The sequence below is a fragment of the Folsomia candida genome, unplaced genomic scaffold, assembly GCF_002217175.1.
Source record: "Folsomia candida strain VU population unplaced genomic scaffold, ASM221717v1 Fcan01_Sc019, whole genome shotgun sequence".
In the NCBI taxonomy this organism is placed as follows: Eukaryota; Metazoa; Arthropoda; class Collembola; order Entomobryomorpha; family Isotomidae; genus Folsomia; species Folsomia candida.
Window position 1 is genome coordinate 1,014,705 of NW_019091211.1, and position 22,028 is coordinate 1,036,732.

At 36.6% G+C, this 22,028-nt stretch overlaps 7 protein-coding genes across 8 annotated transcripts; 5 read left to right on the forward strand and 2 right to left on the reverse strand.

Annotated features, from left to right (window-relative positions):
- LOC110857845 (UDP-glucuronosyltransferase 2B13) lies at positions 1 to 829 on the forward strand. The gene is made up of 4 exons (XM_022106456.2): positions 1 to 164; positions 263 to 333; positions 438 to 651; positions 729 to 829. The coding sequence occupies exons 1-3, from the start codon at positions 1 to 3 to the stop codon at positions 629 to 631; spliced, it is 429 nt and encodes a 142-aa protein (XP_021962148.1). The 3' UTR covers positions 632 to 651; positions 729 to 829.
- A 2,182-nt stretch (positions 830 to 3,011) lies between these two features.
- Positions 3,012 to 5,468, forward strand: LOC110857699 (UDP-glucuronosyltransferase 2B15). Its single transcript, XM_022106306.2, has 7 exons — positions 3,012 to 3,107; positions 3,203 to 3,478; positions 3,665 to 3,938; positions 4,112 to 4,445; positions 4,511 to 4,739; positions 4,821 to 5,040; positions 5,111 to 5,468. The coding sequence occupies exons 1-7, from the start codon at positions 3,065 to 3,067 to the stop codon at positions 5,397 to 5,399; spliced, it is 1,665 nt and encodes a 554-aa protein (XP_021961998.2). The 5' UTR covers positions 3,012 to 3,064; the 3' UTR covers positions 5,400 to 5,468.
- A 301-nt stretch (positions 5,469 to 5,769) lies between these two features.
- LOC110857846 lies at positions 5,770 to 9,927 on the reverse strand. The gene is made up of 7 exons (XM_035858091.1): positions 9,163 to 9,927; positions 8,028 to 9,073; positions 7,713 to 7,961; positions 6,890 to 7,276; positions 6,577 to 6,817; positions 6,212 to 6,507; positions 5,770 to 6,111 (listed from the first exon to the last, which is right to left on the reverse strand). Exons 2-7 carry the CDS (start codon positions 8,194 to 8,196, stop codon positions 5,909 to 5,911), a joined length of 1,545 nt encoding a protein of 514 aa, XP_035713984.1. The 5' UTR covers positions 8,197 to 9,073; positions 9,163 to 9,927; the 3' UTR covers positions 5,770 to 5,908.
- A 1,115-nt stretch (positions 9,928 to 11,042) lies between these two features.
- On the forward strand, positions 11,043 to 11,936 carry LOC110857700. The gene is made up of 4 exons (XM_022106308.2): positions 11,043 to 11,227; positions 11,295 to 11,316; positions 11,388 to 11,480; positions 11,549 to 11,936. The coding sequence occupies exons 1-4, from the start codon at positions 11,099 to 11,101 to the stop codon at positions 11,806 to 11,808; spliced, it is 504 nt and encodes a 167-aa protein (XP_021962000.1). The 5' UTR covers positions 11,043 to 11,098; the 3' UTR covers positions 11,809 to 11,936.
- An 895-nt stretch (positions 11,937 to 12,831) lies between these two features.
- LOC110857701 lies at positions 12,832 to 14,580 on the reverse strand. Of its 2 annotated transcripts, XM_022106309.2 has the most exons (4): positions 14,422 to 14,580; positions 14,264 to 14,339; positions 13,611 to 14,095; positions 12,832 to 13,543 (listed from the first exon to the last, which is right to left on the reverse strand). In XM_022106309.2, exons 1-4 carry the CDS (start codon positions 14,422 to 14,424, stop codon positions 13,316 to 13,318), a joined length of 792 nt encoding a protein of 263 aa, XP_021962001.1. In that variant the 5' UTR covers positions 14,425 to 14,580; the 3' UTR covers positions 12,832 to 13,315. The 2 variants fall into 2 exon arrangements, with proteins under 2 accessions (XP_021962001.1, XP_021962002.1); XM_022106310.2 differs by lacking the exon at positions 14,422 to 14,580 and having other exon boundaries at positions 14,264 to 14,415.
- A 533-nt stretch (positions 14,581 to 15,113) lies between these two features.
- On the forward strand, positions 15,114 to 19,016 carry LOC118438211. The gene is made up of 5 exons (XM_035858092.1): positions 15,114 to 16,277; positions 16,382 to 16,446; positions 16,536 to 16,933; positions 17,030 to 17,107; positions 17,224 to 19,016. Exons 1-5 carry the CDS (start codon positions 15,475 to 15,477, stop codon positions 18,766 to 18,768), a joined length of 2,889 nt encoding a protein of 962 aa, XP_035713985.1. The 5' UTR covers positions 15,114 to 15,474; the 3' UTR covers positions 18,769 to 19,016.
- Positions 19,017 to 19,438: 422 nt separating this feature from the next.
- On the forward strand, positions 19,439 to 21,191 carry LOC118438212. Its single transcript, XM_035858093.1, has 7 exons — positions 19,439 to 19,456; positions 19,529 to 19,669; positions 19,731 to 19,904; positions 19,976 to 20,198; positions 20,279 to 20,296; positions 20,357 to 20,672; positions 20,735 to 21,191. Exons 2-7 carry the CDS (start codon positions 19,660 to 19,662, stop codon positions 20,924 to 20,926), a joined length of 933 nt encoding a protein of 310 aa, XP_035713986.1. The 5' UTR covers positions 19,439 to 19,456; positions 19,529 to 19,659; the 3' UTR covers positions 20,927 to 21,191.
- Positions 21,192 to 22,028: the final 837 nt, after the last annotated feature.

Sequence of the window (22,028 nt, forward strand, 5' to 3'; positions counted from 1 at the left end):
ATGAGCCGCATGCCGGTATCGGGATACATTGCACAAATGATGGGAATGCGTATGCCACCGTCTTTTGTCCCGAATCCAATGTTGGAATTTTCGGATGACATGACCTTTTCGCAACGTTTGGTCAACTCTCTGTTGACTTGGGCGTTTGATTATCTTTTCGTTGGGTTGTTGTGCCTTCAAACACAGAAATCTATAGAAAATATCTCGGACAAGACTATCGCGATGTGGCTGAGATTGAATCCAATGTCAGCATGATTTTCAGTAATAGTCATTTCTCCATCAACAACCCGAGACCAATTTTCCAAGATATTGAAGAAATTGGGGGAATTCATTGCAGGGGAGCTGAGTCATTATCAAAGGTCAGCGCAAACTAGCACAACACGCATCAGGTCATTTACATAACGTAGCATTACAATTTCCTAATTTTATTTACAAAGATTTGTACGAGTGGCTGTCTGCTGCGCCGGATGGTTTCATTTTCTTTAGTTTGGGAACCGTGATAAAAGGAGTCACTCTTCCGGAGGAGACGAGAAAAATGTTCTTAAATGCGTTTTCTAGATTAAAGCAAAGGGTGCTTTGGAAATTTGAATCTGAGCAAATGGCAGACCTTCAAATTGAAACGTTAAATTGAATAAATGGTTACCTCAGCAGGTAAGCTGACTCTGTTGTTGTGAATGATAGATATTTACAAGAATATTTATTTACATCGCATATATTTTCCTGACCAGGTCACAAGAACATCAAGTTATTCATAAGTCACGGAGGACTTTTGAGCACTCAGGAGAGCACTTATCATGGCGTCCTAATTTTAGGAATCCCGAAATACTGGACTTGACCGAGGAGAAATTGGAATTTGCCATTAATTATGTTTGAACAATTCAACGTGAGCATTATTTATCAGGTTTTTTTTCCTTAAAGCAGTTGAGTTTGTAAAACTTATGTTGGCGCGAGTTGTCCTCTGAATACTGCTGTGTTCTGGACGGAGTATGTTTTGCGGCACAAAGGTGCCTCTCACTTGAGGTCCACAGCTCGAAAACTCACCACCTTCCAGTACCATTCGTTCAACGTTATCATGTTCCTCGTGACCACTGTCCTAGTTTTCATTTTGGTGCTAGTACAGCTTTTCAGATTGTGCTGTTGTAGAAATTCGACTACTGACAACGTACTTTTAAAGAAAAAACGGAAATAACTCAACAAAATTCCAAACAATAAATAAAATGAATTACCCAATAATGTTTATGTATGTATGTATGCTCATGCATCTTTTATTAACAAATCTTGCAGGTTTTACATAATTTCATATTTTTCGAAGCATAAAACTTTTTTCATATTTCATTTTGTCGTTCGTTATATATTTTTTTGAGGACATGCCAATTTAACTTTTTTTAAACGGAGGACACCACTGATTGTGAGCTGCAGGCTATGTTTGAAATCTCTTGGCGATGGGATACACCACTTTGGTGCGGGATCAGCATGAAAGTGATAAAAGTGACGTTTTAACTTTCGATTATGTATAGTAAGAATAAGAAGCTAATTTTTCTACCGGTGGGATCCTATTCCATTCCGATTACTAAAAATTCAACAGAAATTTAATATTTAATATGCATGAGAAGAATAACGAAATTTATTGTATACAAACAAATCAGATCTTGTTTTATCATCTTCGAACGATATTGATGTATGATAGCTTAAAATTCGCGTAATTTTGTGTACATAAGGAATACGGAAATAAATTTATTACCTCCCTGGTAGCATTATTTCGCGGCGTCGTATGTATGATACAATGTTGGATATGCAATATGCATTTCCTAATGTGCATGATTAATTTATTTTCATCACGTAAATAACCGAAAACACATGCATAAATATGCACTTATGTATTTGTGACATGTAACGAACTTTCAAGTACAAATGTGCAGTTGAACGTGACTAGATGACTAAATTTGCATGATGTTACAAGTTCAAGATATCCGACATTCTTAATGTGCTTAGGGTTGGCAATTTAATGACAACTTATCGAAATTCGGAAGCACTTTAGGTTTTGATGGACTGATCATTTTTATATTAAATGCACATTTCATTTATCCTTGTTTGCATTTTGCATAAGATGTATGTACATCTAAGGAACCTTATATGTAAATGACGAGACCATGATAATCCAAAGTTTGCATGCAATTATTTAGATAACTTTTTTTATTTTTTTATTTTTTATTGATTTTACATACATTAAACACTGCATTCAATTCACTAAGGATTTTTTATATGGAACTTGTACCGTCTCGCCAATGGCGAGACGGTACGATTTATGTATGTATTCATGTAGAGAAAAAACATAATCTGTACTGTTTAATTACAGACTGGAGTTTCCACTGTTGAATTGATCAAAATAAAATTTCTTACAAAAAATGCACATATACTAATCCTCATTGTTTTGATACATTTATTATTCGACGCTGTGAAATAAAATAAAATTGGACGCATTTGCATTAAGTGGCTTTGCGAAGTTAGACTTTGAGTATAACAATCAAAATCATTGATCCAATCTTTGAATCAATCTTTGAACCCGAATTTTTTAACGCAATTACTTTCCATGCTTAAAAATAATTGAAAACTCTATTATTCACTAAAAAAATATGGCATTTATTCTAAATTTAACAGCTTTGTTATTGTACAACTTCCAAAGTAAAAACATATTTATTACTTAGATTTAATTACACACTTTATTTATATCCTCTTTTCAACATTTTGTCTCTTTGTTCGTATATGTCAACCAACATAAATATGATCATATATATATCTTCTTATCCACTTCCGGTCCACTACACCTAAAAACAGTAGGATGCGCATATGTCAATTCATGCAGGACGAACTACAATTCCACACATTGTCAGTTCACTAAATATTTATTAGGCAAACTTATTATTGGTTTCCAGAAAAACCTTGACAGGATCTCAACCTGGTCAAAACAACTAATCGTCTCACTCTTCATTTACATAGCTTACATACAACGAGTTGGACATAGATTACTAAAATTCCCTGTAGCACGTGCAAAAATTAAGTTCTCATGCACATGGAACATTTGCCACCTCTCAGCACGACAATAATAGGTATATAGTATACTCAATAATTGTATAATTCGCCACTGTCAAGATACATATCTTAATTAACAAGTCATCATTTTGGTACACATTTTCTTTAACAGTCTCCAAAGTTCAAATCCAGTTTCTCCCTCTTAACAGTAGTAAAATGCGCTTCATAATTTTAATAGTATTCTGTTCCCTCGTCAATTTCGGATCAACGGCTAACATATTATTTTACTTTGTGGTGTCCGGTTACTCGCATAGGATTGGGGTGTGGCCAATTATACAGCGATTGGCCGAATCTGGTCATAACGTCACATTTTTGTCGCCTTACCCCAACAAAAACCAGGTCGCTCAATCCCACCACGTCAACATTACGGACTATGTTCCTCATAATTGTAAGATTTTTGCGAAAATAAACATGCATACATATATGCAATTAATTATATATTATATTAATTATATATTATATAATTATATTTATTTATATTATAATTATATTATATAATTATATTATATAATTATATTGCATTATATATTATATATTATATTAATTAATTATTATAATTATTTCATAATTACAGTGGCGAAAGACATTGGTATAATGGACATTGACAAAATCGGTCTCCGTCTCCGCGAGGGTGTCGCAGGAATTGAAAACATGTGGAGTCATGTGGACCAGTTGGCCATTCGGAGCTGCGAAGCCTTAATGAAGAAGCCTGAATTTCAGACTTGGGTGGAAACATCTTCCTTTGATTTAATAGTTTCAAACACAATGTACAACGAGTGTGGGTACGGTCTGGTTCACAAATTTGGTGCGAAACATATCGCCTACTCGTCAACGACCCATATGATGTGGTAATTTTTTTTAAAGCTGCTAAATTTCAAAATAATCTGGCAAAAAAAATCGGCTTGAAAATTTATTTGCGCATCTCCAAGAGTAGTATTTGGTCCGCAAATTTTTCCAAATGATTTTTCGATCCGAGCATGCGAACTCGTATTGAATACCCCCAATATATCTCAAAAATTAGGTTTAAAGATGCTTACGCCTACCCGGATGAAAACCTGCCCGAAATTCAAACCCAGTACGCCAAAGACATGACATTTTTTCAAAGTCTACGGAACGAGCTGGTTTCCCTGTCCTGGCAATGGTGGCGATACAGGTCGACATTTCCGAAGATTGAAGCCATCTTGCGAGACAGACTGGAACTTGACGATTTGCCCCCGATCGATGTCATAGAGCGAAACACCAGTCTCATTTTCACTAACACGCATCCCAGCGAGGAATATGCGAGATCTTTACCCCCGAATTTTATCGGCATTGGAGGAACGCACTGTTCTGACGAAAGGAAACCTTTGCCAGAGGTCGGATTTATTAGAAAGATTTGCAAATGCGAATAATTTTCTAATTTGTAACAAAAATCTGACAGGATTTGGAAAGTTTTATAACGAACTCGTCAACCAAGGGATTCATACTTTTGAGTTTTGGAACATACGCAGATTTGTCAAGTTTGCCGAAATACTTGCAAAATTATTTTTTCAATGCGATGTCGAAAGTCCCGGATATGAAGTTTATAGTCAAATTTAATGCGAAACCTCCATACGGATTGGCCAGCAATATTAAAACAGTCAACTGGATACCTCAGCAGGATTTGATAGGTACCTACATAGATAATTTTCTAAAAAGTTATAAATTAAATAAAATTATTTATTCGCAAAAAACATTTCACTCATTTTTAGCACATCCAAAAATTAAGGCATTCATCGGTCATGGCGGTGTCCTGGGGACGCAGGAAGCGATTTACCACGCCGTTCCGATGATTGTTATCCCTTTCTTTTCCGACCAAGACTACCAAGCAGCACGAGCTCATCAGAGGGAAACCGCAATTGCTCTGGAAATTCGGGAGTTAACGGAGGAAAAATTGTTAACGGCAATTTTACAAGTTCTCAACAATCCAAAGTATTTGTTAGCCAAATATTTCAAAAAAAAATCTCAAGCTAAATTAATCTCAAAATTAAACCATTCCCAGATATAAGGAAAATACGGCCAGAATTTCTAAATTTTTCCGAGACCGTCCTTCTCCACCGGTAGAAAGTGCGGTTTGGTGGATCGAATACGTTCTCCGACATGACGCCTGCTGCTCCCACTTGAGACCGATCGGCCTTCAGAGGACGTGGTACGAGAGAAGGATGCTCGACATTTGGGGATTCATAGCTTTTTGTGGAATCACCATTTTTGCCATTTTAGTATTCGCGATTTACCACTTGTTTAGTGGAGTTCTCAATTTATTGATTTGCTCGAAAATCAAACTAGATTAGCAACGGGTTTTACTTTTTCTAGACTTATTTATCTTTACAAATAAAAATGTATCCTGCTTTTTGTCTTAATCCGCAGTTGTCAAGTGTCAAATTTATGATTGCTTAATCAATCGACATGATCTTGATCTTGAACCACTTGTACTTTTACTCTTAATGGTTCCCTACGATACGCCTGCATTTCCTCGTATTCATGACAGTAGGGAAACCTGTTTAACAACAAATGCATCTATTCAATGTCAATAAGGTTTTCCTCATTTGATTCATGTCATGCAATTTGGAGCAGGAAATATTTGTACATGATTCACCTATAAGGAATTGAGACCCACATCAATTAATATGTAGAAACAGGAACCAAAATTAGGCAGTTAAATCCTAATTAGTTTATGGTTAACTTCCACTTTTATTTTTTATCTTAACCTTGGAAACATGACAAATAAATAAAAAATAGCATATTGCTAATTAACCTATTCATGTCAAGATTTTACTTGTAGAAGGAAGACACAATTTCCTTACATGCACTTAATTTGCATACTTTCCATAGAAGTCTCCTTGGAGCTGGCGAATACCAGATTGGATAAATTGTTCCACTCGGAAATACAATTATCCAAATATTTTGATGTATCGTCCACGTTGGAAAAATACTCGTCAAATCCACTCACACCCAGATAACCGGCTCCGTCATAGGGGTAAAATCTCACATCGTAGGCATATCCTGGTCAAAATTTGTTTTAGAAATTTTATTTTGTTATAATTCATAAAAATCTGAATGGGTTGGATTTATGTCGACAAATTGACTATGCATATTTGCTCACCTGAATTTTCCGCTACAGCAATATTCACTCCTGTAAAAGGAACGTTAACTTCGTCCCCGTGAAGGTACAATTTCTCCTCATGTCCGAAAATATTGTTCACCATGACGGTAGCCTCGGGTTGATATTGTATCAATTTTTTCAAAATGGGCAGTGGTAATGATCCCAGCAAATTATAGTACCAATTCAAAATTTCGGGTATGCCCGAGGATCTAAAAGCTGCGACCCGGTTGCGAATTAAGAGTAATCGTTTTACCGAATCTTCCTCTCCGATTGGCAGTAAAATGGCGCCAGTTGTCCTAATTACACACATAATTAAGTAAGCTGAAATTTTTTAAAATCCCGCCATAACTTATACATACACTCACAAATGATTCATCAAAACGTCCCGATGATTTTTAGCGGGCAGGATGAACGCAACTTTAATATGGGTATCGATTTTCAGACCTCTTTTAAGATAAGCGTCCCTTATTCCGGCAGCTACACCGGCGAGGAGGAGAGTGATAAAGTCGACGCGATACGCATTTTTTATCCTCTTTAAGTCTGCCATTGACAAGGAGTTGGTCGTCATGGAAAATATGTCACAGGAGTCTTTCTCGAGGTGGAAATCTGATCATTTACATTTCATAAAATTACATAATAATTTTATCACTATAATTTATTTTTTGATAATTTACATACACTGTTGGGGAACACGAGTATTGTCAAATTCCACGTTGACGACGTATTCAACTATGGCGTAAGGGAGGCGTAAAAATTTCGACACTTTCGACAGCGATGATCCACCCGAATTTTTCCTCTCGACGGTTGTCGGCACAGGCAAAGTATCGATTGCATCGTCAAACAATTTTCTCACAAGTTTAAAAACCGATCGACCATCGCAAAGGACATGAGCGCATCTCCAAATTAGAAACGTTCTGCCACCACCACGCGGCGTGTCGACGTTTTCCACGAGGAGAAATTCCCAGAGTGGTGAATCCTTCTGCCAAACTCTTCCGTGGGAGGCGTAGTTGTACAGTTTGCTCAAATTTTCGGGATTTGTGAAGTCCAATTTTGGAAATTCTCTCTCTATGGGAATCGACAGTAATTTGTGTGACACATTTCCTCATATTTTTTCAAAAACGAAATATTGGGGGGATTCATTACGAGTTGGCATCTTCGCATTGCAACGTATTTAATTTTAAAAAAATTGTGAATTAAAATATGTGCATACTACTGTTCAGCCAATATGTATGTATTAATACATACTTATAATAAGTCTGAAAAAATCTGAAAGGTTTCCTCGGAGATTGTTTTATATTATTTTCCAAAAACCAAATAACCTCTGAGAAAATGTTCCAATGAATTGACACTATTAATATTGGCTGAACAGTATCCAGAACAAGTTCGCAAACGAAATTTGCAAGCCAAATTTTTTGCCAACTTGCGAACTTTTTGTGTGCTGACGTTGCTAACGATACGATTTCGAACTCGTCATGAATACCCTCATTATCTCGCATCTCACCATTTACATATTTTATTTGATTCTTGATATCAAAACTTTCGCACTTCTCCCAAAAATAGTAGCCCCACCATTGCACCAATTTGCATTGAAGTTCAGGGTATAGAGTAGCTGAATCGTTCGATTTTTTTCTATGGTCTAAAACCTTGAATTCAAAATTTTTCCTAAGTTTTTCAATGTCGAAGCGACTACTGTTTACTTCCAGGATTGTAACGATTGTCATCGCCTTTCTTGTGAAAGTTGGACCCGCATCTGTATTAAGAGACGTTTTGAAAATTTTCTCAGCCAAGAATTAAATAATTTTTTTCAAAATCTTACCAAACAAGGTGCTCATGTCATGCAGGATATGTAGTAGCTTGCCCCTTTGAAATATCTTTGCTGCCAGAATGACACATATTCTGTGAATTCGACACAAAACTAGGGGGATGAAGAAAAGTGGGGGCAAAGCGAGAATGAAAAGTATCGTTAAAATTAGTATGGCCACCATTTTAAGACTAAATGCTAGCAATTTTACTTAGCATTGAGATAGTATTTAGTTGTCCAGGAGTTATTTGCATGTTGCATATCCATACTTTTTGGTCAAGGAACAGGTTTTTCCTGCGCAGCCATGCTGTGAGCATATATGTAAATATGTATTGTGCATGCACGTGTGTGGTAATTGCCTAGGAAATATGTAAAAATCAAGATGATATCAATTTATTTTATTACTTTCTTTCATACATTTAAGCATAGTTGGTGGTAAATTATAATGTAAAAATAAAATTAGATCTTAAAATAAAATAAAAATAACTAGAGCCAAAGATATATGTAGCAATTTCCTTACTGGAGAATGTAGATAAATAAATATATTTTGAGGAGCATCATTCTTAATAAAGAAGAAGAAAAGTGTGTAAATTTGTATGCATAAATTATGGATGCATGCATAATTACGATAAGTTTAAATTGTTCGTGTGTCTAATTTTTAGCATAATGCGTAAGTACTTAGGTATGTATTCGAAACATTGTACAGTTGTATTTGTAAATATTCATATGTTAGATAAGTCTATTTATCTATTTTGTAGGGTACGATGTTATGTCGTCGAAATTTAATGTTTCAGTAGCGGGAAAACTAGTAAAAACAAGAATGTGATCAATTATAAATACAGGTTATAAATTTACATAACCAGTTAGTGCAACTAGTCGATTTGTAATGTTTTCATAGTATACACATTTACATATTTGAAGTACCATAATGTGTTTACTGTTTACGAGTTTTAGTCCTACATGCATTAAATACATTAACTTTATGTGGTCGACGTACGAAAATTCCCGAAATACTTCGAACATTCGCACCATACACAACAAGATCCAGGCTTGTCGATGAACTATGTAGGACAATTTAAAAAGTTTTACTTTCTTCATACATTTTCAAATCGTATTATATTCGTTCATAGCACATTCTGTTGTGACTTACCTCAATCGTACATACCCTGTGCACATGTTGAAGTCAACATTGGTTTAACATTAATTAAAACTATTTAATTGAATATTCTCTGAAGCTGGAAATTAAATTATCCTACGAGATGCCTTTTGTGCTAACTAGTGGTTAATTTGTTGTGGCAAAATGGCTTTATTGTTTTAATATGTAAAAATATGTAGAACATTTAGTCTATCCATCCATACAATTATCTAGCTCTCCTCTTGTACGACCTGACCTCGTGGTTTTCCCCTAATTGTAGACAATTGACTAACATTACGACGTAAATGCATTTAAAATCTGTAAATAGTGATATGTTTCCCCCTCCAGTTTTTTAAGTGTGAGTTATACGTATGTATGCATGAACACTATTATGTAAAGTTCGAAATGCTTTGGCACCGATTAGACGAAATACCGACTAAAATTCCGGTGTCTCAATTGTATATTAATTTTTCATTGTTATCATCAAAGTTATCATATTTACATACTATCGCAAGATTAATGGACAGATGTCATTTTTGTTGATTCACAATAACCAGCCATTGTAAATCCGAAACATATTTATGTAAATTGTTATGTAAATTTTTATGTAATAGATTTTTTATATGATTTGATGACTACAACATGTATTTCCTGAACTTCAGGATATAAATGATTTCTTTTGAAATGTATTTCTACCAAATATGAAGGGAATAAGCTATTATTATTATTAAAATCATTTTACACACAAATCTCAGAAACCAATATACGGATTAACCGAACTTAAAACTTGGATATTTAATACGAGAAGTGATTGAAAATCTGTAGCATAACGTGTGCAGTATTTTTTTAAATATACAAATAAGTATTTAATGCGCCTATTTCAGCACAATACAAGAATTTTGATTTATTTGTACATAGACAATTTATGTGTGCGAATTTACATATGTATACCTACATTTAGATCCTGTTATATGTTCAAATCTATGCATCAGATTTCGAATAAATTGAATATAATGAACGCATACTTGCATATGTATGTACATAGGAGGCAGGTGATATTACAAACATATTTATAATGATTAAATTCCAGGGATCGTACAACTTAATCATTTCGGGACTACCATCGATTAAACTTGACGGAAGACACACATTGTTCCAATGTAATCACTGCCGTACAAACTTCAAAACCAATTAGTTGTTCATATACTGCGTGAACAAGTAAAGTGTTGCACGCAGATACATAGATCAGATCAGATCAGTTTAGAGAAATATAAATATAGAAATCATATCGTTTCACTATTCCCATGGATATATTAATTAGCTTGACGCGAGTTTGAAACATTTTCACAGTAAAATATGTACATACATACGTACATATCTAAAAAACGAAATTTTCTACTAAACCGCTCTCCATATTTGTAGGATTAAAAAATGGCCCTACATCGAAATCGCTCATCAAACGTGTACCGTAAAAATATAATTGTACCTTTTGTATTCCAAAATTTTTAAGTTTATGTGTATTTTCTATTTTATTTTTATGGATTTTTTACACACATATAGCTCGATTGTTTTGAAATATTAGAAATGATCTGCAATTTTTGATGTATGGAAATTTACACAAAATCTCAAAAGATTTTAAAAACCTCTGCATTAAAATTTACTTAAATCAGGTCAGGTTCCAATCCGCATGCAACACTATCCATGCTGCCCTGCCCACTACAATTCGAACCTCGTGAATACGCTATGCATCACTCTTACGCAACCCGTCATCCTCTTGCACCCCAAGCGTCCTTATCAAAACCAAGCTTGACAACCCATTCAATCCTACTTATCAACACACTTTATAATCCATCTCGTGATAATTTTGCAATATCGTCAACACCTTATAAAAGAGGTGACATTGGTCATAACTCAATTTACTGGATCCACACCTTTTCAACAACCTCCAAAAATGTTCAAGGTTTTCGCCCTCGTCGCCCTCTTCGCTACGGGCTCCATCGCCTCGGCGATCAGCTCTGCCGTCGTTGTAAAGAAAGGGGTCGCCCCCTTTGATGGCACCACGCTCGGAGTGGTCCAGCCGGTAAGGAGCCACGCTTAAAAAATCATTAAAGTGTGATAATTAATTTGCATTTCTGTTTAAATTTAAGGTCGGCCGTTGCGGTGGTGTAGGTCCGTTCAATTAAATTAATTCTTACCTTGACTTATATTTTGAGGTAGTAAAGGAGCAAAATTATCTGCAGGTACACCACTCCAGTTGAGAATTTCGGGATGTGAAGGCTACTGTGAATTGCAACCTGGATCAATTTATAATTGTGAAGAGGACTTTATGCCCAGTATGTCAATCAACTTTTAATTAATGTAGCGTACTAACTAGCTAATTATGTACTTTGCCCCTGATAAGGCATGGCTGCACCCTCACTCATTCTGAAGATTGAAATCTGCATGTCTGCCGGATTCTGCATGATCATCTTGGAGACCGAGCTGGCCAACTCTTCCGTCCAGCCAGGATTTATCTACACGGCGAAGTACTCCATTGTCCCCAACGATATCTTGTCCGGACAGACCGTCGAATTCAAAGCCTATATTAGCGCGTCAGACACTATGCGTTTGGAGATTTGCGTGTCTGCCTTTGTCGACATTCTTTTCGGAGTTGGCAGATAAGCTGAGTTTTATTGTCAGATTTTGAAAAACAATAAGAATTTGAAATTTGCTTTATGTACATACTCATATGCTGAATATGTATGAGTGAAAATTGAAATAAATCAGCTATTTAATTAAATGTTTAAAAAGGGACAAGTCTTTGAGATAAATTAAATGACGCAGCATAGGCGCTGTTCATAAACTTCGTAACGCTGCCTAACTATGGGAAGATAGGAATTTTCCCTATCCTGCCCATACTGGCCAGCGTTACGAAGTTTACGAACAGCGCCATATGCTGGTAATGATCCTATGCACTTATCATCGGTATACAGTGGCGGCGGAAGATGACGTCATTGGGGGGACATTGGTATCCTGTCAATGTTAAGAAGTCCCGCCTTCTTATATCCTGCAACGATAATGTCCCCACGATGACGTCATCTTCCGCCGCCACTGTCGGTATAGATGTATGTATACATGTACAACTCTGATTTATTGCTTGACGACCTAATTATTCGCATTGCTGGACATTTTACGCTAGTATGGTGTTCATGGGAAATAATAAAATTATGAAAAATGTACGTATGTACATAAATTAGTACCTAAAATAGTGCGTCATCGCCGTTTGCAAAGTACGAATTATATTTCAATGCATTCGTCTCATTCTTATGTTGGTTGATGTTAACATCATCAACTTTATGAAGTTGATGAATCACCATCGTATACTTTCATATAGGTGCATATTTATGCATTAAAACAATGTGAGAATTATTCGAAATTTATTTGCCGTATGATTAAATGTCTTATACCATGCATATTGACACATGTTCAGATATATATGTATGTAGTATGTACATGATCCCGTTCAATAAACCCTATTTTCGTCGCTTTCTATAACTTATAATAAATACAGGATGTGGATTAATGAAATGGCAATTTTTGAAATCTTTGGACTTTTTCATGTAAACGTGTAGATCCAGAGAGTATGAGAGAGTTATACAAAAATTTGAAGAGTTGAACATGGAATGAGCTATAACTACTATACGATTTTTGTACACATGTGTGGTTATAATTCTACATACATATGTATATAGATTCCGCATCAATTTTATTGAATATAAATTAAATGATATAACAATTAACAAATTAGGTATGTATTCACAAATCTGTATATTTAATATGCAATGCAAATTTCGCTTTTTACTGTTGTTCTTAATACTCATTCATTTTTTAAATCATATGAGCACTGAGCAGTACATAATTTCATGCACTCAAAAATTTGGCCTTGGTGATGAAACTACCAAGCTAAATTTATATTCAACTTTATCTAGAACCAATTATTTCATCCTACATACGCGTAACGTAGCTTTGTCATCAGCTACAGTGAGATATATATTATCACAAAACGCTTGGTAACTAACAATAAATACATAAGCTCACTACATCTATAAATAAATCAGTCCAGTTTTTTTTAGCTCAATAGTCTCTTCATATTTTTGTTAAATGTCAATTAATCCAATCCAACCGTCTTCTAAACCAGTGCATCAATTTTCTCCTTAATCGCAGCCACAGCATCGTCCCCACTCTTCAAAATATTTCCACTCCTCGCATCCCCACTGGCCTTCATTTCTCCGACAATCTTCCTAATTGCGTCCCCATTGCTGCCAACGTCCTTCACCAACTCGATCAACTTGGTCACACCTTGGACATATATTTGCGCCGCGTCGTCAAGTGTGTCCCTTGCCTCGAGTATCGTGTCCTGTGATCCATCAAATTTTATTCATCCAGGTTCATTTTTTATAAACAATTTCAGGAAAAATATATACCTGCAACCCGTCCAAATCCTGCCTCAACTTTTTCCCCGTCGCCTCCTCCGTCCCGCTTAGCATGGCGACCCTCTCCTTGCACCACAGACCACCCCCGTTGAGCAAATAGTATGATTTGTTATCCCTCTTGCCCTCCAGGAACCAGAGGGTAGCCTTTAACTTCATCTTGGCCCAGAGACAGATTGGGTCCGCGGCCCAGCTGTTGAGCGAATCGACAAGTCCACCAAGTCGTGGGACAAGAATTTTTGTGTTATCATTTGCCTCCTTAACTTGCGAAAGAAGGGACTCCAACTGTTTTTTGAGCAGTGGTTTGACCTCGGAGGGTTGTGTCCCTTGCGCAATAAGGTCGACGATGGATTGAAACTCAGGGCGCAGGCTGGCGTTGGCGTTTGTGACTCCTTGTAAATACCAAGACCTGGCGTCAGATGTTAGCTTGTCGAGATCTGGAGGAGTGTACACGTCCCGGCGGGCGGTGGAGGCAGAAACTGAAAACAGATTTATTTTGACACGTTTAAACTAAAGAAAATTTTAACAGACTTTAATATGCCGGTTATTTAGAAAAATGTGATTTCTTGAACGATTCTATCTTTTTTTTCTTACAACATTTCAAACCCATTTTATCCCCTAATAAGAAACAATTTGTAAATACTAACCTGCAGAAATCATCCTCGTAGTAGTCGTAAATAATAGAACGAAAGAAAGTTTACTCGAGATTGCACGTCTGATCACCTACAATTAAGCAGAAAAATACTCCTTCAGTTCAGACAAAAACTCCAGACAGATTAGATGATACTGTACACGTCGTATTTACCATTGTACATAAAGTTGGGTAGATACTTTTTGTTAGTTGTAAAAAGAAGTGACTGGAAGGAAATGATTGTTGTTTGTTGCGTATTATATGTGTTCATATACATACAGGCATGTGTATTTTGTATACGTGACTCAGCACAGCAGGATAGATAGAAAGTAATCTGTTGGCTAAAATCGCATGCTACTGTGGATGAAGTTCTAACCCTGCAGACTTATTACACCGCTTTGTAGCATTAATTTCACGACGTCACCGGTCAAAAAAATTTTTTCCTCCAAACTGGTCCAAAATAAAAGTCTAGCATGGGAATAGTATAGAAAAATTATTTTTAGCGTTCTATGACCCCTGGGTCATGAATTAAGGGCCCCTGAAGGGTCAAATAGCGTTCCCTGATAACCCCATGCAAATGGGGTATCAAATTAATCCCCTGGACCAGGGGAACCAGAAAAATATTTTTATAAATTTTTATGACCCTTGAGTCGTGAACTAGGAGCCCTTGAAGGGTTAAATATCACTCCCTCACAACTAAAGGCAAGTGGGGTATCAAATTAATCCCCTGGACAAGGGGAACCCAAAAAATATTTTTCTGGATTTTTTTGACCCTCAGGTCAAGAGTTAAGGGCCCCCGAAGGGTCAAAATAGTAACCATGGTAACCCCATGCAAGTGGGGTATCAAATTAATCCCCTGGCAAAGGGCAAGCATAAAAATATTTTCCTGAATTTTTTTGACCTATAGGTCAAGAGTTAAGGGTCCCTGAAGGGTCAACATAGTAACCATGGTAACCAGGCTTCATAGCCTGTCTCAGGCAGCATACTTATGTTTGTATAAACTGGTCCCTTTCTCATATACATATCTTTATGCACCATCTTGTTTGGGGAAGGATTGGGTTAATGGTTGGGGTGATGAATATCCCCTAAAAACTGATGCATTATAAATATATGAGGTGATGGGAGACCCCTTATCCTTGCTGGCTTCTCCAGTCGACATTTTGAAATTTAAGTTTTGGAGTTTGTACTTACTGGTATCCGCTCAATTATTAATTTTTAAAATTGAAGATGACGTTGCATAACTTAATTTATGGAACACTGTATGTGTTATATATAGTTCATTGTGTTTGTGGTAAAAGTTGCGCGAATGTCGATAAAATAGAAATAGATAAACAGGTTAAAGTTGTGTGTGATGAGACGGATAACCTGGGTGGATTGGTTATCTGGTTCAAGGAGACATTACCATCCAATTGCAGTGGATTTCTGATATGTAATCAAACGATGTGTATGGAAATTAATGAAACTGTTATGTTCTTCAGTGACACTATCAAAATTGAAGAAGTAGAGTATGAAAATAAAAAGATACGGGTATGGGGAAGTGAAAGCTATGTAACTTTTTATTTTAAAAGTTTCGTGGATGCCAGCCGTTATCTACTAAATAACATCACAATTTCAAACGCCAACCACACATTTCCATCCAATAAACTATCCGACTTAACTCAGGAAAAAATTAGTGACACTTATTGTAATATAGCGGCTGAAACGAAGAACTGTACCACCAAGCAAGCAGTAACTAAAGCTATTCAAGGCACTACTCCTCTTCCTTCTGCATGCACAGTTCTAATTCTGTGCAACCAAATATCATGCATCAGGTTCAACTACACAAGTCTCCTGCATTCAGCCTTCTTTGCCAGAAAGCACACGTTTATTCCTACCAACGAAGGTAAATTGCCATCTTGCTTTCATCTTCGTCAAGATGCATTTTTCCATCCTGGATCTCTCCGACGCCCACGTGGTATTATACTTTCCTTGGAGAAAGCTAAAGTTAAAAAGGCGCCAAGCGGATTACCTTTCAATCTCCCTGGATATAGGTAATTGGTTATTTTGGATGAGTTTTTTTATTTTTGAAGTTGCGATTGGAATCTTTATGAAATGATTCTTTATTAACATAATTTTATTATTGGTATTAATTAAGATATTGCGGGCCTGCCACCGATATTGAGAAGCAGGATGATCTCGGTGGCCCAATAAATGCTGTTGGTAATTGTTGCCCAATTTATGCTCATACACTAACCAAGTCAAATTTGTGAAAATTAATTTTATAATTTTTGTGTTGATATTATTCACAGATGCAGCATGCCGCAAACATGACGTCGATTATTTGCTAGGGGTTCTACCATCAGAGGCAGACGAGGCACTTCTAACTACTGTGCAATTACATCGAAAAGATCTGTTCCCACTTTTTGCGGCCGCAATGAGTGCCAAAAAATATTTCGAAAGTCAAATTGGAGGGTCCTATACATCCTTCTTATATTTCTACCCAGCAGGATTTTATCCCAGTTTAACTTTGCATTTTGCACATGAAACGGTGTACGATAAAACTTCAGCAGGAACACTAACAACTGCTCGTGCCATCTGGGAAGGCCAAGCTCAGGAGTCAAAGTGGATAAGTATTCTGCAAAATATTTGGCTAGGGAGCTGCTACACGGTGGATCCAGAAACTAATGTAAATCCACCGCATATCGATGTAAGATTATATTTTTGCACTATTAATGCTAGCTCAGATTCATCGATTTATTGTCTGAGAGCACAGACGCATTTCATACAAGTTTATCACTTTTAGCAAAAACAGTCTGACATGAATTCCCTCGTCATGCCATGCTCAAATGTGGATGAAATGGACACCAATGCAGACGCACTTGTGAGAAATATTGCAACATATTTATAAATAGCAGCGACCGCGGATGTTGTGGGGGACATCGTGAAATTGTTATTGTAGTAACAAGCTCATGTACGTTTTTGTTCTGATCAATACAGGAGGATGGTGATGGAGATGATGAACGTGGGCACTGTGGACAACGTGAAGAGTTAGGGGAAGGGTCAGCTCCTGGCGGTGAATCACCAATGGACACTTCAAATACAGAGTATGCATCCAAGAGTACAGAAGGTGAAGATACATGTGTGGGAACAGACATTTACCCAACGGCCCCTTACAAAGGGGGATGTAGGATGATTTTGAACGAATTTGCAACCAAGAATGATGATAACCAGATTTCGTTTATTGAACATGTTCGTATTTCCCCAAAAGGCGCTCGTCCTCCAAAAACTAATTCACTTAACGGATTCGTTGAAATAATCCTTGTGGGCGGGATGACTATCCACCAAGTAATGTACGCATCTTTCCAGAACAAGATCTTCTCAATCATACAAGAGAAACAAACTACGCAACGCAAAATAAAAAATTTCTACTTTGTCCTCGGATCGAAACAAGTTGCACCAGATATGTTGTTTTCTGACAGCCAGATTACTAGTGACCATCTCGAAGGAATCTTACCTGCCGAGTCATTGACGTACTGCATAATTTTACTTCACTTCGGACACAATCAAGGGCAATTTCATCAAGCAGTTCAATCTTTTTCACTAATCCAAAATGTTCCACCCGGCAGTGACACGGTAGGCTATCTCCCAACCCCCATAAACGACGAAAAGATGAACCTTATAAACGAGTTCATTCAAGATGTCCTAATTGTTGGTCCTCCTTGTCCGGATTCTGAGTGTGGATATTTCTATTCCCTTCTCAGAGCTAAAGAACAGGTATTGGGGGAAGGTGAAATGCGAATTCCTTTATCTGATGTTCCTAGACGGAATGATGGAACCAAACCTTACCTTAGTCTTTCGAGGTGCAGTCCTACGAGTTTTCCTATGCAACAATTAGCCTTTGAAATTGAGAAAGCAACACCGAAAGCGAAAAACGACTGTAAACAACCAAATACTAAACTCCCATTCCAACTACTTGGTGTTTCACTACAGGCGACAGCTCAAAAGTTAATTGTCAACGCCAAAGTATTCTTTGACAGTAACCAGGTACAGTGTGAAATACTAACAGGAAACTCTGTCACCAAAACTAGCCAGATTCTAGGAATTGGAGAGAGAACAGTTTATCAGACAATGGAGAATTACAAAACGAATAGTATAAAAACACCTGGTAAGAAACGTATTAGACCAACGCCAGTGATGGATCAGTTTGACGACTTCCGAACTGAGCACGTTAAACGAATCATTCATCAATTCTATGCTAATAATCAAGCACCAACAATGCATAACGTATACACAAAACTGATGGAGGAAGTCAAGGAAGAAGAAGATGGTCGGATAGCCCGAGGAGAAACTCTTACAGCGTTCAAATGTTCCAAGTGGACGTTAAGAAAACTCATTAAGCAATTAGGATTTAGATTCAAAACTGTTGATAAGCGAGCAGTTATCCTCATGAGATCAGACATCGTGCAGAAGCGATATGAATATCTGTCCGTAATGATTAAAAATCGTCAGTCCGAGAACCCATGTCACGGGAGGCACACTTAACTTGACCAGATATCCTCGTGACAAGCTTACTTATCTGGACTAGTACCTCTTCCGTAATATAACTTTACTTGAAATCTAGACTTTGGCTACTTATGCCCTAAAAATGACTTTGATAATGCTTTCAGCGCTTGACTTGACTTTAGGATGATGAAATCTTAACTTTAACTCGCAATTAAAATAACCAAGCTTGTAAATACTTATTTTTGGAAATTAAAATGGAGCTTTATTTCAATCAAACTATTTGGCATGAACAGCAAAAATCACACTTCCTCTCTCTTCGAGTTCAACTTACAGACTACTTATTTTTTACAAATGGCTACTTTTTTTTTTTTTTTTTTTAAACTTATTACCAGGCCAACGCGCCCCTTTTCTTCTCATTCACCCTCTTACACTTAATCAATATCCGAATCCTTCAACAACCCACTCAATACATAGGTAATGTACATACATAGGTAATGTACATACGTACATAGGTAATGTACGTACATAGGTAATGTACGTACATAGGTAATGTGTACCGCCATAAGGATCATTTTCTACAATTATAATTACCATTCAAAAAACTTATCGATGACTTATTTCGTAATTCCTAAATGCTAAATGGTGGACAAATTTCTTAAAATAATATTATAAATTATTTTACACTCCCTACGGTCCCACGACAACCCAAAATGTGTTGTCTACACAGGTTTGGCTGATTAAATATCAAAAATGTTTTAATTTAATTTAATATAATTATTAATGCATTATATTTATTCAGATGAAACGTGGGTCGATAGTTATGCTAGAACTGGAAAAGGCTGGGTTATTAATTCACCAAAGTCATTTCATGAAGCGGCTTTATACTCCTTCCAAAACCCGAAAATTTCTAGAGGACCACGTATCATTGTGATGCATGCAGGTGCAGTTCAACTATCCACATTAAATAGGAAATTATTTCAAAATAATAATTATCTTCACAGGTGGAGAGGATGGATTCGTACCTGGCGCTATGAAGGTATATCCAGTATCAAAGAAGAAAGTCCAGATGGATTACCACGCAAACGTTAACGGTGTCGCTTACATGGCTTGGTGGAAGGATCTTAATCAAAAGATAAAAGATAATTATGGTCCATGCATAATTGTTATTGATAACGGTAATATCATCCAATAATTTGTATTTGTAAATTCCATTTTAATTTGAATTTCATTTATTTAAATTTGTCAGCTCCGTATCACAGCACCAAGGAAGCCCCAAAATCTACATCCCGAAAACAAGAGCTATACGACTGGCTGAATGATAATTTAGAGGGCCCTGAAAAGCTGAAACTAAAACCTGTAAAGCAAATGAGACGACCTGAATTATGGAAAATGGTTCAAGACCTTAAAAACGGAAATGAATATTACATTGTGGATAAGGAGGCATTGAAATATGGAAACACTGTTGTCCGGTAAAGTTATTTTCTATTCATGGGTAATTTACTAATAATTTGTAATATTTATTTAAACACTGTATTTACGTATTTTCCAGATTACCCACATATAACTGGTAAGAACTGGTAATCATAGGTAACGGTAATAAGAATATTCATGTAATAACTATTTTTAGCGACTTGAACCCAATTGAGTACGTGTGGAAAGACATCAAGCACGCAGTTAGGGCTGCAAACACACAGGGGACCGCTGAGTTTGCACAAGCTGAGGCTGAGAGAATTATGACAACATACACAAAGGAACAATGGCAGAAACACATCAAACATGTGCACCGGTTCGTAAAACCAAGATTCGCTATTATGGGAATAATTCGCAATTTCTACATTATTATTGTAAATAGATTGGAGGACGAGTATTGGAAAAATGATGGACATTTTGATGACTTCCTTGATGACTTCCAAACACGTGTAGCTTCAGCCAACCCCATTCGAGTGAGTTCTTGGTGACAGTAAACTATTAGTAAAAAAATACATAACTTATACATAATATACAGATTACAGCAGCAGATGATGTGTCTGACGACGAAGATGAGGACCCTGACGATGTTGACGAAGTAGTTGATAGATTCCGAATGCAAATACACAATGATATTGAATACTCACAGGCTGGGGAAGAAGAAGACTTGCCTGAAGAAGAATGTGCAACTTCTAGGAGGAGATTAACCTTCCCACCAGAATCAACCTAGATTTTAACTTCAATGGATTCAATACATAATAAATATTATAAATAGTGAATCCGATTTGTACATAGTGTTAAGAATTATTATTCATTAAATTTGTACGAAATTTTCAAAAATATGCCTACCCCTCTCTACTTAACATTCTTGCAAAACTGAAAACTTTAAAATAATGTCCCGTTTAGTAAAATACAATAAGTTATTATTTGACCCTTCAGGGGCCCTTAACTCTTGACCTATACGTCACAAAAACCAAAAAATATTTTTCTGATTCCCCTGGTCCAGGGGATTAATTTGATACCCCATTCACCTTAGTTACCATGGTTACTATGTTGACCCTTCAGGGACCCTTAACTCTTGACCTATAGGTCAAAAAAATTCAGGAAAATATTTTTATGCTTGCCCTTTGCCAGGGGATTAATTTGATACCCCACTTGCATGGGGTTACCATGGTTACTATTTTGACCCTTCGGGGGCCCTTAACTCTTGACCTGAGGGTCAAAAAAATCCAGAAAAATATTTTTTGGGTTCCCCTTGTCCAGGGGATTAATTTGATACCCCACTTGCCTTTAGTTGTGAGGGAGTGATATTTAACCCTTCAAGGGCTCCTAGTTCACGACTCAAGGGTCATAAAAATTTATAAAAATATTTTTCTGGTTCCCCTGGTCCAGGGGATTAATTTGATACCCCATTTGCATGGGGTTATCAGGGAACGCTATTTGACCCTTCAGGGGCCCTTAATTCATGACCCAGGGGTCATAGAACGCTAAAAATAATTTTTCTATACTATTCCCATGCTAGACTTTTATTTTGGACCAGTTTGGAGGAAAAAATTTTTTTGACCGGTGACGTCGTGAAATTAATGCTACAAAGCGGTGTAATAAGTCTGCAGGGTTAGAACTTCATCCACAGTAAAGTAAAGACAAACAGATCACAAAATTTAACCCTTTCCTCACTGGTCTGGATTCGGGAGAACGACGAATGTCACGAATCTATGTATGTATCGAGTTGCAAATGATGCTTATGTTCTCATGGAAATGTACAGATTTATTTTTAAGTGAAGACAGTCACTTAACGATACACATAATTGGGAAACTTGTGACTCACAAGT